The 16,025-nt window shown below is 34.3% G+C and overlaps 1 protein-coding gene across 1 annotated transcript; it reads left to right on the top strand.

The window, feature by feature from the left end:
* Nucleotides 1-757: 757 nt before the first annotated feature.
* On the top strand, nucleotides 758-15,281 carry LOC110097320. Its single transcript, XM_028693026.1, has 4 exons — nucleotides 758-939; nucleotides 1,250-1,310; nucleotides 5,946-6,586; nucleotides 14,893-15,281. The coding sequence occupies exons 1-4, from the start codon at nucleotides 758-760 to the stop codon at nucleotides 15,029-15,031; spliced, it is 1,023 nt and encodes a 340-aa protein (XP_028548859.1). The 3' UTR covers nucleotides 15,032-15,281.
* Nucleotides 15,282-16,025: the final 744 nt, after the last annotated feature.

The raw sequence follows: 16,025 nt of genomic DNA on the forward strand, positions 1-16,025 counted from the left end.
TGATAAAGCTAAATTCATGACAAAGAATAATATTATTAAGTTTTCTAATTTTTATTTATGAGATATGAAGGGCGTGCAACTTGAATTTATTATTTGAGCAACTCAATTGTGTTTTTAGGTTGGTATCATGGTTCATCTATATCTCGTGATTTAATATGTTTATTGCAACACACGAACTCATGAAATTAAAAAGAGAACAAAGTTCTACGGGAAACATGTTAATATTATGAAATCATAGCTATATTATTGTATTGATTGATTATTTCACACTTCTTTGAGTTGATAGACCCTTTGAAATCAATTAAAGTTGTAGTACCACATATGATATCTAAGAGAAAGAGAAAGATTATAAATGTGGGCAGTGTAGCTGCTTTGGCTCTAGGTCCTTGGGCAGGTGCTTATACTACATCCAAAGATGCTCTTCATGCTCTAACTGACACCCTCAGGTTGGTTGGCCTTTATTGCTCTTCTTTATATTTTCTTAAACTATGATTCCAGACATGAATTCTCAATCCGGTTCTTGTACTTGTTGTTTTCCTTTCAACAGTGAAATTTAATTATATTTTTAATTATTAATTGCATGACTTAATAAACATGATAAAGAGTCGGAAAAAAATATCAGGATTCAAGTGAACATTGGTGCATCTTCCTAGTTTTCTCAAAATTACAATAATAACTTTTTTGATTAGATGTGATACAACTTTATTTTTGCTATTTTGGAAGACTAGACAAGCCATTTGGTATACGTGTTATAACTATGGTACCAAGAGCTATTAGATCAAACATTGGAAATTCTTCCTTGTCATCCTATGATTGCATGCCTGAGTGGAAGTTCTACAAACCATTTGTGAAGGCTATAAAGGCACGGGCTGATTTCTCTCAAACCGCCCAGTCAACTCTAGCCAATGAGTTTGCAAAGGAGGCGGTGGCTGATATATTGTAGAAAACTCATTGGTTGGAGTTGATCGGACGGTTTGGCAGGACTCATTTGATAATGAGGAAGATTGGGTAATGTTGGTTCAGCGAATGTGGTGTTGGATATCTCTCATTGGGGCTAAAGCTTTTGGCAGTTCTTCAGGGGTTATGTCAGAGAATTCATTAATCAATGGACTTATTTCCTTGGGAATTTGAGAGTTTTGTTTAGACTCTTTTCCTAACAGTAGATATGTTATCTTAGATTGTTTTAGCTCATTCATGTTAAGGAGTAATTCAAGAGTGTTTGCTTTCGTTGTTTTGGTATTCTTAGCAGGTGGGTCAAGAATGTGCTTTTGAGGGTATATAGTGAATTCCTTATTGTTTTGAGTGAGAGTGTAAGTGTTATTTTCCCCATTATGAATTGTTTTAAGATCAAATTGCCAGGGATGATCCAATAATATATGACAGACTTCAAGAGGCATGATATCACAAAAAATTCTGGAGACTGTTAAGATAAGACAAACTAAATTTAAGATAATTTTCTTATTAATTTTCAAAGTAATTTTTTACTATAAAAAATTCTGGAGACTTTATTTATGAAAACTTTTGATCGATATTTTCTTATGCTTTTATTTTTATATTAAAAATTATTTTATAAAATAGAAAAAAAGACGTCCGGTAGCTTTTTAAGACACCCCTAGGTTCGGTTACATGCGTCAAAGGTCTAGCCCAATCGCCAAACCAAAGCCGCAGGTCCGTTGGCCCGATTTATGAAATCTAAATTTTAACGAAGCCTTCTTTTAAATTCTCCTAGAAGGTTAGGATAACTTCTCTTCGAACCGACTTAGGAGGCCGCGAGAGACTCCGACTCTGGTAGGTGGAGGGATCGGGCAACGAAAGTAAGAGGCAGGAAAAGTTTTCTTCGTTATTCTTTTCGGAGTTAGTGGATCATTTGCCGCAATGATTTGAAGGTTTTCATCACCCCTTTGTAACTTTTCCTCTATCGATTTTCTTTGGGTACAACTTCATCTTTCTTTTTTCCTTCTCCTCCGCCATTTTATTTAAACTTGTTCTATGATTTTCCTTTAAACATTTTTCAGAGTTGGTTCTGTATCTGGCAGCTTCGTTATTGAAAAATTTTTATTGCGATCAGATATTTTAGACAGGATTTTTATTTTTTCCCATTCTTTTTTATCTTGAATTAAATTTCCTGCATGTGAATTTGGAGGCTTTCGTCTGGTCAAGCTCTTGGGAGGCGGCACAGAGCAGGCCTAGGGCAAGCTTTTATTTTTTCCCTTAGAGATTCATCTACTGCATTTACCAGTTTGTTTTTCTTTAAACACCTCATTTTGTTGAGGAAAAAAGTGGTTGCAAGTACTTTCTTGGAACGGCGGTTAAATGTATTTGGTAGGAGAAGTTATTATAAGCTGTGGTCAGAATTTTTTTTTTCTTTCTTGATATAATGGCGAAGAATGAAGTCCTGATTTCAGAAACAATTCTTGACGAGTTTTAATAGTAGAGTGGACACTTGTCTAGTTGTTATAGTTTCTTGCATTATTTTCACGATGACCACCATTGTTTTGTCTTATACGCAAATCATAAAGCTTGAGAGCTGACATAAACAAGCAACCAGTTTTATGACTAAATAGTTATTTGGCTAGAATTAGTGAATTACTATTGATTATCTTTGTTCTATTTTAGTGAACCTGGAATCAACAAACAAGATGATAAAGGATATTGCATCAAATTGATCTATAGTTTCATGGACTTGTAATTTGACAGCGCAGGATATAGGGATGCACATACTGATTTTACTAGCAGAAATTGGTTTTGTTGTTTAAATTGTAGGGTTTCTTTAGTGTGTATGGCAATATGCAAAAAGCATTGTGGACCAAATTTTATATAAAGACAGCTACAATTCCTCTTTTTTCGTCTTTCTTGAGATACTTCCATGGATTAGTTGGTGACAGTTGCTTATGCGAGTCTTTTTGCTACAACTAATAGTAGTCAAAATTATTTTTAGACTATTCAATGAAGAATAATTAATTCAATTATTTAAAAAAGCTATTTCTTTTATCATGATTCTTGAGCTAATTTGGTTCTAAGTTAGGGAAAGCTATAATTTAGGAATTATAATTTTCCTGGTGACTTATTATTTATAAAGGAATGCAAATACGCGCGTATACTTTATTTATAAATGTTTCAAGACACAAAATTACAGGCCTAACAGCAAATTGAGTCCATAAAAAAGTGATGAAGTTCATAATTATAGACTTTTTTTAAAGGGAGGAATAAGCTTAACGAATTTTAAAGTTAGATTGTTAATTTGGATTATATTTTTTTTTTAAATCGCTGCAATGAAAGTGTCCGGACATGCTTAATATTATTAGTGAAGTGTTGGCACTAAACTTATATGGGTCAATATTTAACACAAACAAAAAGAACACTACTCATTCAGTTTCGTTGAGGACTAACTGAATGATCAACGTTGCTTATTTACTAGATGGAAACTTTTAAAGTTAGCCATAGCATTTGGTAGCTATCATACTTTGTCAAACAACTAACATCAAACCTTCTCAAATCCCTATTGGCAAGAAGCCCTATGCACTATGCACTTCCCTGCATGTTTATAGGTTAGTAGTTGAAAACTACTGCTCTGTTTTATATGCTTATCGTAATAAAAAGAGGTGCACTTAGTTCGTGAGGTATATGATGACTGCAAGACAAGCCATTTCTAGGAAACCTATGTCTTCCTCATCATTATAGGGCAACCTAACTTTTAGCGCATACCCTCCCTCTCTAAATGGTTCTCCTTGGACCTGTAAGAAATTAGTCATTCATAATTCCTTCTTTTTACTAGAAGTCATATGTAACCCAGAAGTTTCTTTGAAGCATTGATATTATTACAAAAACTAATCTGATAATTAGTTCTCTGAGAAGAGATTGATATGCCAAACTCATGGATCATGAGCAATGAAATCCAAATATCTATTTTATCATAACATTTAATGTTCACAATAAAAATAAATTAGAATATTATGCTCTTATGTATTTGTCAAAGTGATGGGGACATCGATATGAGGTTTCGACGCGCTTATCAGAGGCGACACAGGAGATCGATGGCCATGATGGAGAGTCTTTATTTTTGATGCATTTTTTGTATTAGCATTTTATGTACTAGTTATTTTATTTCAGTTTTTTTTTTCTGTTTTTGTCCTTATGGGTAGTTGGTCGCTATTGTAGCCCAAAGGGCATCCTAGTCTTTTGCTTTATTTGTCATTTTGAGGCGTATATATATGGCCAACTTCTTATGTATTTTTAGTTTATGATTGAATGAAAATTTTCTATTGTTCTTGGTTCTCTAAGTGAGTTCAAGAGGGAAGAGGGATCTCTTTGTGAGTTCCACGATTTCAAGATCTCTTTGTGAGTTCTTTGATCCTTCTATTTTTATTTTCTTTATTTTCCCCTCCCCACCCTCATACCGCCGACAACCCTCCCTCCTTGGCCACCGGCGGCAGCCCTCCCCCTTGGGCCCCCCCCGCCGGCCCCCCTTTTTCCCGACCGCCCCTCCATCCAGCCCAACCGAAACCCCCCACCACACCCAAGCCGCCGGCCCCTTGCTCCTCCCCTCTCCAATTTGAATTTCAAATTGATCCATCATTAGTTTCCTAAAATAACCCCTTAATTTTGGGTAGAGTAATTATTTGAATTCAATTCAAATATTTGAATTCAAATAATTTCCTCCTACTTAATTCCCAATTTGGCAACCCCCCACAATTAATCAAAATCTGAAGTTAATTTCAGATTTTATTCCAGTTAGCAATTAATTCCTTTTGGCCACATTCATTGAATCTAGACAAATCTCCCACCTTCCACTATGGCTGGTCCCCCCTTCCCCTTGCCTTTCTCTCTCCAAATTACAATTAAAGCTCCACTAATTACTCCCCAATTCCCTCCCCATTGCTGCCCCTCTTTCCCTCCTTGGGTTAAGTTGAATTTCAAATTAAATCCCTCTCCCAAACTACTAAAAATCTGAATTTATCTCAGATTTCCTGCACTTGCCTCTTAGCCTCCCATCGTAACCGATTCCCCTTCTAGACCTCACGCCGGTTAGCCCCTTCCCCTCCAAGCCGCCACCTCCTCTTCTCCTCTCCCTTCTTTTGGGTGCTCAACCCTTGGCAAGGATGCATGGCGGATCCTGAAGTTGACCACGGATTCGTGTTCGACGTCTACAGAGGCATCCACATCGTTCGATCACCATTCTTCGACGTAGGGTTTGGTTTTGACGACACCGTTGAAGATTACTTGAACTGAATCCTCCCCACCCTAGTGGACATCATCGACGATTAATTCTCGGACTACAAGTGGACCATCAACGGTCATCCACCTGTGCCATCTCCACCTCCGACTACCTTCCCAACAACGACATTCCTCGGCTCGTCCGTCTTAGTGGCTACCTCATTTCTAGTGTGGACGATCTTCCTCCGCTCAACCTAGATTCGTATTGAAGAGAGTAGATCGTCAAGGTAAACAACTCCTTATTAACTTTTGGATTTGTGTTATAAGCTTTTACTTTACTCTACTTTTGTATTTAATTGGAAGCGCCTTGGTCAATCTTCATGCAATTATTTGCCTAAGCAAGTGGAAGACCGCGAAGTCCTTTACTTACTTTGAATTGACACACAATTTTATAACGGTTAAACTTTTAGTAAATTTTCCTACTAATCTTGTGTAACTCCAAGCATGTATAACATCACAAAGCCTATTCATAACTAATCAGTCTGCCTTCTTTCTAGGAGAAGAAAATGGAACGTTTTATTTCTTAACTATGTCAAGTATTCACAATCTTATCTTACATCCTGTTTTCTTGATTATTGAACGTATATCTATCTTTCTTAATAAATTCACCAGCTTATACATCACGTGGACATGGATTAAAATTGTTTTTTCTTAATTCTTTTAAATAGCCCCCTTTTATCCTTTCGTCAAGACATGAATTCTCAAGTTCATCTCCAAAAAAAGCAAACTAGAAGCCTGCTTCTGAAGATGAAACTTCTAGATCAACAAATAATGCATCCAAACTCATCCTAGGCAGTGTGGTTGTTGGAGCTGCAGTGATAGAAGCATATCAGACTGGCTACGTTAAACTTCATGTTAAAGATGATAATTTTTTTCTTAGAACTAGCAACCTAGACACTATCAAAGTGACTACAGATTCTAAACTTCCAGCTGACAAAGAAATCCTGCATTCAGCTGACAAAGAAATCTTTCTAAGCAGTGAAATCACAAGCCAAGTGAAACCAAATGCAGAAAATGTCGAAACAAGTGAAACCAATAATGGTTGTAACTTTAAGGTCAATACTGGAATTTCAGAAACAATACCCATACAGGAGGAATCAGCCCCTTACAGAGAAGAGAAGATATCAATTTCTGTTGAGAATGCTACAGCAGCTCCTGTGGAGAAAGCATTGAGTTCTGAAGAGTCATCTAAAGAATTATTAAACAAGGATAGAAGTATAACAATTATTAACTCCAACCAAGAAGAAAGTAGGACAACTGAGGGTTCCATGGAACAGATGGAAGATCTAGTTGATAGATCACTTCATCATTTAAAAGATGCTGACGCAAAGGTTTCTGATTTTTATCAAGATACCCGACCAAAGTGCAAAAGGTATAATAATTTTGAGTTGTTCAATACTTCAATTCAATATTTAAAATTGTGTATTCGGATATTGAGGCGTTTTTCATTCGTGAGGCGAGGCGTAAGCCTCAAAATCAAAAGATTGCGTAAACATAAAATGATAAATTTTTTATATACTAATGAGTGAATAATATAAAATATAAAAAAGCATAAGATATGAAGTGAAATCAAAATATCCCAATAATAAGACAACATGAAATATAGTTCAACTCAAAATTCTATCTTTCCCAAATCCCAATATTCTTTTCATTAACATATAATTCAATTTTCCAAAAATAAATAGCAATGACATATCACATAAGAACTCATGAGTCATCAGCACTGTCATCATTAAGGGGTTCTTCATTTGAATCATCATTATGATGAACTGCTCTCTCCCCTTCCTCCTCTCCTATAGAGTCCAATGTCGGGCATTTACTTCAAGATTTATGTAAGTTTTAATATATATAGCGTGAGGCGTAAGCCTCATGCCAGTGAGGCGAGGCGGGCTGCAACCAAGTTGAGGTGCAAGCCTCATAAAAAAAACTCAAGGCGTAAGCATCGAGGCATTTTTTGTTGGAATTGCGCAAAGGCGGGCCTCAAGGCAAGCCTCGTATTGCGCAATTTTAAACCATGCTTCAATTGAATATTTCTTGTCCTTATCTATTCTTTTTGTTGATATACGCTAGTTCTTTTGTTTTTGTACCATTACATTATTTCATATATTAGTTTAGCAGAAACGATTCCTTTTTTTTTAGAGAATGCAGAGTTGCATTAAAATGAAAAAAATAATAATCTAATACAAACTAGGAAGTAAAAAAAAACCCTAATAGATCCTTTATCTAGAGAAAAAGAATCCTTATTGGATGCAATTTTGTTAATGTCAAACCTATTATTTTGAAATGAAACCCACTGTTTCCTATTTTGAAACCTTTGAGATGAAGGGGATACCAAAGATTTAAAACAACCCAAAGGTTGATTAGTATCCCAGAGTTCCCATCCAGTTAAAGAATAGGATCTAGTAACGATCCCATAAACAATTATAATAAGTTTAAATAACAAAAATGCCAAAAGAAAAAACCGACTAAAAAAGAAACTCAATAGAAAATTACATAAATACCCAGACAATCTCAAAATACCTAAGTAAAATAATAATAGGTATTTTAGATGTCTTATCCAAATGCCAAATTTGTCATACCAATCAAAATAAATGGAAAATTCTTTGAAACGAATTTCCAACCTCATGAGTCTTACTGCTTTGCTGTTAGCAATGATAATTTCGATCATCATATTACTAAAGATTTTGGGAAGAACTTCTCAAATCGTTCTTCCTGATGATATCAGAAATGATTCTTTTGGAAAAAGAAAGATTGGCACCTAAAGTTAATTATAATGTAGCTGCATGCATCTGTACTGTTCCAGAACTCTATTTGCAAATTCATTTCATTCCTTCTAAGACTTGTAAAACTAGCCTCCAGTAAACATCCTAAGCAATGGAACACCCTGTTTGTGCTCCTTGAACTTGGTAAAGTCTGACGAGGCTTTTTCTTTAGCACATGATTTTTTTAATCCCAAACTAAGTGTCGAAAGCTGCAGGCTAAGTTTCAGAATCTTGTAGTTTGGTATTTTGTTGTTGTTTGACATGTTCTGTTTTTAGTTGAACCCTGTCAGGGGGTGCTGCCCCTTTGGACCCCCGGCATATCTGTGAAATCTCTACACTTTTACTTATAAGTGTAGATGATTTCATAATATTTTTTTTAATGGTTCTTTGATTAGTGCTAAAATAGTTATGATTTATTTGAATAATTTGTTTTTTAGCATGCATGTGAGTATTTTACCCATACAAATAGGATTTTGGTGAAATTTTGTGTTGCAATTCTAATAGGGCCCTTCTATGTTAGGGGTTTGGTAAATTATACTAATATATTCATCTCATAAAGGATGATTAGAAGTACAGATAAAGCTGCATCGAGTCATATAAATGATCCAACATGAAAATATAGCACTCAAGTGGATGTAGGAGGCCATGAGAAAACATATGTATATTTGAAATGCAATTACAATGCCAAAATTGTGAAGAGTTGTGTGACTAGGATGAAGGAGCACCTTTCAGGGTCTCACAAGAATGTTGCACCATGTTGTAAAGTGTCTGATACAATCAGGGAGGAGATGAAGACAATACATGAATAATTCTATAACCTCAAAGCATCTTACACAAAAGCAAAATGATAACAGAGTTGATGTTGGCTCCTACTTTGGGAGTGAGCGTAGTGGTAGGGATTCATCTTTTATGATAAATATCATATCTTCTAGGGGTGTAAGAGATCCCATGGATCATTACATGGTGCAAAAATTAGAGGATAGGCCTCCAACTTCATAGAGGATGGCCCCAGAGAATGCTAGGGAGTCACGGAATAGAGTATGCAAGGATATATATAGATTCTTCTATGAAAATGCAATCTCATTTAATGTTGCAACATCACTTGCATATTACAACATGATTCGGTCAATTGGAGCATTTGGGAGAGAGTTCAAACCTCGAACCATGTATGATTTGAGAACGTGGATTTTGAAGGAGGAATTGGATACTACTGAGAAAAACATTGAAGAAATAAAGAGGGTTTTGGGCTAACAGGTGTAATTATTATGTGAGATGGTGGCTCGGATAGGATGAATAGAAGTTTAATCAACATTTTGATTAATAATCATTATATTACTGTATTCTTGAGGTCAATTGAAGCATCTGATCAGGTCAGGGATCCTGAATACATATTTGGATTATTAGATAGCATTGTTAAAGAGGTTGAAGAACATTTAGTATTACAAGTGGTAATAGATGATGCCAGTGCTTATAAGGCTACATGAAAAAAACTTATGGAGAAAAGGAAATATTTGTATTGGACCCCATATGCTGCGCATTGCATAGATCTCATTCTTGAGAAGCTTGGGGAGTTGCCTCAACACAAGAATGCGCTGATAAAAGAAAAAATATAACTAAGTTTCTTTACAACTATTCTTTGGTTTTGGCTCTTATGAGAAAATTTTCGAAGAAAGAACTTCTAAGGGCAATAACCATAAGATTTGCCACGGTTTACTTGACATTGTAGAATATGTTGGATGCTAGCTTTAGAATCTATGTTTACTTCGACATAGTGGTTGAGTTGTGCATGGGCAAAAAAAGCTGAGGGAAAATAGGTTAGAAATATTATTTTTAAATGACATGTTTTGACAAAGTGTCTTATTCGTCATCACAACCACTAGACCTTTAGTACAAGTTTTGAGGATGGTGGATGCAGAGAAGAAGCTTGCTATGGGTTTTATCTACAATGCTATGGATAAAGCCAAAGAAATGATTGCCTGCAACTTACGGGGCAAAGAGGGAAGCTATAGGAAAATTTGGAATATTATTGATGATAGGTGGGAGCTACAACTTCACCGACACTTACATGCAGTAGGTTATTACTAAACCTTAATATCAAATATGCAGATAATAAGTCTACAAATCTAGAAATAAAGTTGGGATTGTATCATTGCATGGTTCAACTGATAGGTGATGGAATTAAAAGATCAAATGCTGACATTAAATTTGTACCTTTTAGAATAAGAAGGTTTTTTTGAATTACAATAAGCAAATGACACTATTTTCAAATGATCTCCAGGTAATTTCATTTGTTGGTTTAATCATTCATTTAAAAGTTGTTCTTTGAACATTGACAATACTCATTTATGTAAATCTTAGTTGAGTGGCGAATTAAGTTTGGTGATGACACTCCAGAATTGTAGCATTTCTGTGAAAGTTTTGGGTTAACATGTTTTTCATCTGACTGTGAAAGGAATTGGAGTACCTTCAACCAAAATGCATACAAAGAGGAAAAATTATTGTCAACGTTAAGGATGAATTCACTAGTAATTATATACAATAGGAGACTCCGAGACATAAACATGAAAAAAAAGTGTTAAAAGATAACGAAGATTCTTTGCTTTATGAGGATATGACATCTGATGATGAGCGATTTGTAGATGATGAAGTGGAAGTGATGTCGTCTGAATTACGAGAGAAAGGTTTAAATGGTGATTTCTTTGATGGTCATAGAGCATCTACATCCACCAAACTCAAGAACAAATAAACAAATGTATATAAATAACATATTTTCTTAGAATTTACTTTATTAATGTATTACTCATCTTGATATTGTTCAAAAAATATTTAGGGAAGAGGAAGATAACTGATATTGAGGAAGGAGTTAATTGGGAGACATTAGACTCCATAGGAGAGGAGGAAGGGGAGAGAGTAGTTCATCATAATGATGATTCAAATGAAACTCCCTTAGTGATGACAGTGCTGATGACTTCTGACTTGTTATATCAATTACTATTTATTTTTTGAATTACATGTTAATAAAAATGATATTGTGATTTGGGGAAGTTAGAATTTGAGTTGAACTATATTTTATGTTTTCTTATTATTGCGATGTTTGGATTTCACTTTAATTTCAAACAACTTATTACTTGACACTTCATATCTTATATATTTTTTTATATTTTATATTATTAGATTACTCATTAGTATTATAAAATTTATCATTTAACTTTATGCAATTTCTTGATTTTGAGGCTTACGCCTCGCCTCACGAAAGAAAAACGCCTCAATACCGGATTACGCAATTTTAAACCTTCTTCCAGGATTTTAAAAAATTCATTCACAACAACACTTCACACTATTCAAAATGAAAGACTTCAATATAACAAGCTCAATGAATTACAATTACTCATACAGAAATTAGCATCAAACTACATAACATTCTCTTTCCTAACTTACAAATCATTTTCTAGGACTCTAGTATTGATTCAATTCCTCCCAACTGTTGCTGTGATACCACTCTGTAATGCCCGAAGACCTAAATGAGGAATTTATCATACATTCTTTTTTTTTCATTTATTAATTCTCAGTACAATTTTTTATTTCTCTAGAGCCATTTAATCATCCAAATAATATAAAATAAACATCTAAAATGTGCATGTAGAATATTTCCTCCAAAATACTTAAATAACATAGTTCATAAGACAGTAATTGCAATGAAAGACTTAAATATATTTTGAACTAGAAAATCATGTGTACACTACAAAATCAGACTCCCTGCTCCTTGTTAGACTCAATTTACTTAACCGGACTTTTACCTTTGCATTAAATATTTTAAACATCTGAATGAGTTTAACACTCAGTAGGTCAACCCTTTCCTTATATCCTATGATGCACAGACACAGATACGGCGACACGGACACGACACAACACGACATGGGACACATCAATTATTGAAAATATAGGACGCGGACACGGGTTGGACACGGTATTATGATTTTTATATTTTAAAAATAGTGTATAAAAATTAAATAAGTATACAACAACAACAATAACAACATCAAGCCTTTATCCCACTACGTAGGGTTGGCTACATGAATACTTTTTCTCCATTGTGTCCTATAAAAAGTCAAATTCTTATTTAAATCTAATAAAGAAAGGTCATTCATAATATTTTCTAACCGAGTCTTTTTAGGTCTGCCTCTACCTTTCTTAATATAAGTTAAATCTAATACCTCTACTCTCCTAACCGGGTCATCGGGAGACCGCCGTTTTATGTGACCAACCCATCTAAGGCGACTCTCTCTAATCTTATCTTTTACTGGAGCTTCTCCAATCTTTTCACATATATACTCATTTCATATCCTATCTCTAAGGGTAAATCCAATCATCCACCTGAGCATCCTCATCTCTGCCACACTTAACTTAGTATTATGCTTCTCTTTTAATGACCAACATTCAACACCATAAAGCATTGCAGGCCTCACCACCATTTTATAGAATTTAAAAAATAAGTATAATTCAGAAATAAAAATTAAATAAGTATAATTTTAAAAATAATTTAAAAATAATAAGTCATTTAACTAGAATTTGTGCTTAAAATGATTATTATTAGGATGTCGAGAGTTGGGTGCCATGTCGTTTATCAGTCATCGAGAGAGGAAATGAAAATACCTTCACTGTTAAAGAGAAATGGAAATGATATTATTTGATGAATGGGATATTAAGTGCGAAAGATTGATTTGGTGTTGTGAATAGGAAATAAGAAATTTAGTTTTTATATTTTAAATAAGTAAAAATTTTAAATACAAGATATTATATTTAAAAAATCATAAAATATTTAAGATACGCATGTTGGACATGCATGTCCAATTTGTACTTAATATTTTTTTTTAATCGGACACATTTTTTGCATGTCCGACACGTGTTGTGTCGAATACGTGTCGGACACTGCACGCCTCTTTGAGGTGAAGTGTCAGTGCATCATTAGCTTATATCAAAGTTCAATTCACAAGTCATAATTAAATCAAACATAAAAATTAATTTTTTTTTTACTCTACAATTTTGGCATACTGGAACTCTGTTATGGAAATAAAAGTGCATTTTGAATTCTTTTTTTGAGCCCAATGCAAATGTATCTCTATTATGTATTATGTTCTACTCTTGCTTTGAGATGATTTTTTGTTGGAATATATTATATATGTCTGGCTTTGTTTTGCACCTACCTCAAGCATGTGGTAGGTGATAAATAGGATTTATAAGTGGGCATTAATACATATGCATTTATGCATTTATATTCATATTTGATCTAGTACGCAAAAATTGTAGAGTACAACAACAAGAATAAAATCAAGCCTTTATCCCATTATGTGGGGTCGGTTATATGAATTTTTTCTCCATTGTGTCATATTAAGAGTTAAATTCTCATTTAAATCTAATAGAGAAATGTTATTTCTAATATTTTCTAACTATGTCTTTTTAAGTCTATCTCTACTTTTCTTAATATAAGTCAAATCTAATACATCTACTTTCCTAATTGGGTCATCTGAAGGCCTCCGTTTTAAGTGACCAAACCATTTAAGGTGACACTCTCTAATCTTATCTTCCATTGGAGCTACTCCAACATTTTCACGTATTTGCTCATATCGTATCCTATCTCTAAGAGTAAAGTGACTCATCCACCTAAGCATCCTATCACGTATATGCTCATTCCTAACTTTTTCACGTATGATGCAATACAATGTATGACTGAGGAACTAAAACATTCATATAAAATATTGGGTTTTATATAAGAAACCCCAATTTCGGATGCATATTCAAATTTCCCATAATTTTACTAATTTTATAGAGGATATGTAAAATGCTAATTTGACACACTTTACCCGCTATACTGGGTCAGAAGTGCCATATTTGTCTAGAAAATTTAGAAATTCATACAGCACAAACCAGCCTATAAAATTTAGTATTCTTATAGTCAAATTGCCAAGAACAGTGTGTAAACAATATACTAAAAGTTATGCAGTAAAACTTTTTCCAAACTTAAGAAAAATACATTTATAATCATATCTTTTTATAAACATTTTGGAATTGAAATATTGGGTTTTATAAAAGAAACCCCAATTTCGGATGAATATTCAAATTTCCCAGAATTTTACTAGCTGAGGATATGTAAAATGCTAATTTGACACACATTGCCATCTATATTGAGGTTCAGAAGTGACATCTTTATCTAGAAATTATAGAAATTCATGCAAAGTCAACCAACTTGTAAAATTTAGTATTCTTATAGTCAAATTGTCAAGAACAGAGTATGTAATAATATACTAAAAGTTATGTTGTGAACTTTTTTCAAACTCGAGCATAATATAATTATAAACATATCTTCTTATAAACATTTTGGAATTGAAAAAAAAAGGGTATTAGTTGCCTACCTCGAGCCAAACAATTTCCCCAATTGGCTAAACGAATGATTTTCGTATTTCAGCTTTCAAAACCTCTCTTTATCTCACCTCTTCTCCTCGTCGTTCTTCTTCCCTTCTCCGGCAAGATGGCTGGGGTTCAAATGGGTTTGACAAAATAGATTTAGATATTTTAATATTTTAAAAGCAATATTCTGACCTAGCACCACGACAACGCCACTATGCTCCCAGAGAATTTTCTAGAATTTCTCCACCCGAGACTCTTTGTCATGGTGTCGCAGTGCAAACATTAGCTTTTTTTTTTCAATTTTCCTGAGAGCTCAATGGCGCAGTGCTACCAACCTTGGCATCGCGGTGCCTGCAGAGCAATTTTTCTTGCTTGTATTTTCACTTTTCCAACCCAAACCTTGGCTACTTACAACCCTATTAAACATTCTAAGGCTCATAATTGCTAATCATATTAAAATTAACAATCATTAATGAGTATTTACTTGAATTCCTGACGATGGATATTGCAGAAGGCTTATCAACAACATGCTAGTGTGGGAGACTTCAGCATTCAACAAGGTTTCTTCTTCAAAGGGAACTAGCTTTGCATCCCTCAGGCATCTTTGTGAAACTTTATCATCCATGACTTATGTGCGGGTGGGCTCATAACACATGGTGGTCGTGAAAAACTATAGTGGATGTCTAGGAGCGATTCTATTAATTACGAATGAAGGTAGACATTACCAAATTTGTACAAAAGTGCGGTGTTTGTCAAGCTGCAAAGGCTCAATATCAAAATATTTGTTTTTTATAGTTTGTTGTTGGTTTTGGATAACATTTAGGAAGATGTAAAGTATTGCTTTCATCTGGGATTTAACATTCGATCATTGAACGGACTCTTCCTTTGTCATTGCTGATAGGTTTTTGTAGATAGCTCATTTCATTTCTTGCTGGAAATTCACGGATGCAGAAAATATTGTGAATCTCTTCTTCTAAGAAATTGTTTGTTTACTTGGTATTCCTCGGACCATCACCTCCGAGCACAATGTTAATTTTTATAAGTTGCTTATAGCATGTGCTTTCTAGGAAAGTTGATACCGCTCTATATATGAGTAGCAACTATTTAAAAAGAAAAAAAAAACTGAGTGGCAACAATCACACGCTAACCAACGATCAGATGCCTGTTGTTAATTGCATGTTGGAATCCATGATTTACTTCACAACAGGTGTATGACCAAAGATATGGGACAAAGCTCTTGGACAAGTTGTGTTCTTTATCAATAGTATGGTTAACGGCTCTATTGGATCTTCACCCATTTCCATTATGCATACAAAGACACTTAATTTTATAAGTTGCTTAAACTATGAGTAGCAACTATTTTAAAAAAAAAACTGTGGCAACAATCACACGCAAACCAACGATCAAATGCCTGTGGTTAATTGCATGTTGGAATCCATGATTTACATCACAACAGGTGTATGACCAAAGATATGGGACCATGCTCTTGGGCAAGTTGTGTTCTTTATCAATAGTATGGTTAACTGCTCTATTGGATCTTCACCCATTTCCATTATGCATACAAAGACACTTAATTCCATAGTTGATCGTATTGAGCTGATGCCCTAGCAACACTACAGAAAGGCTGAAGATATCGGAGGACAT

This window comes from Dendrobium catenatum, unplaced genomic scaffold, assembly GCF_001605985.2.
Source record: "Dendrobium catenatum unplaced genomic scaffold, ASM160598v2 fragScaff_scaffold_217, whole genome shotgun sequence".
NCBI lineage: Eukaryota > Viridiplantae > Streptophyta > Magnoliopsida > Asparagales > Orchidaceae > Dendrobium > Dendrobium catenatum.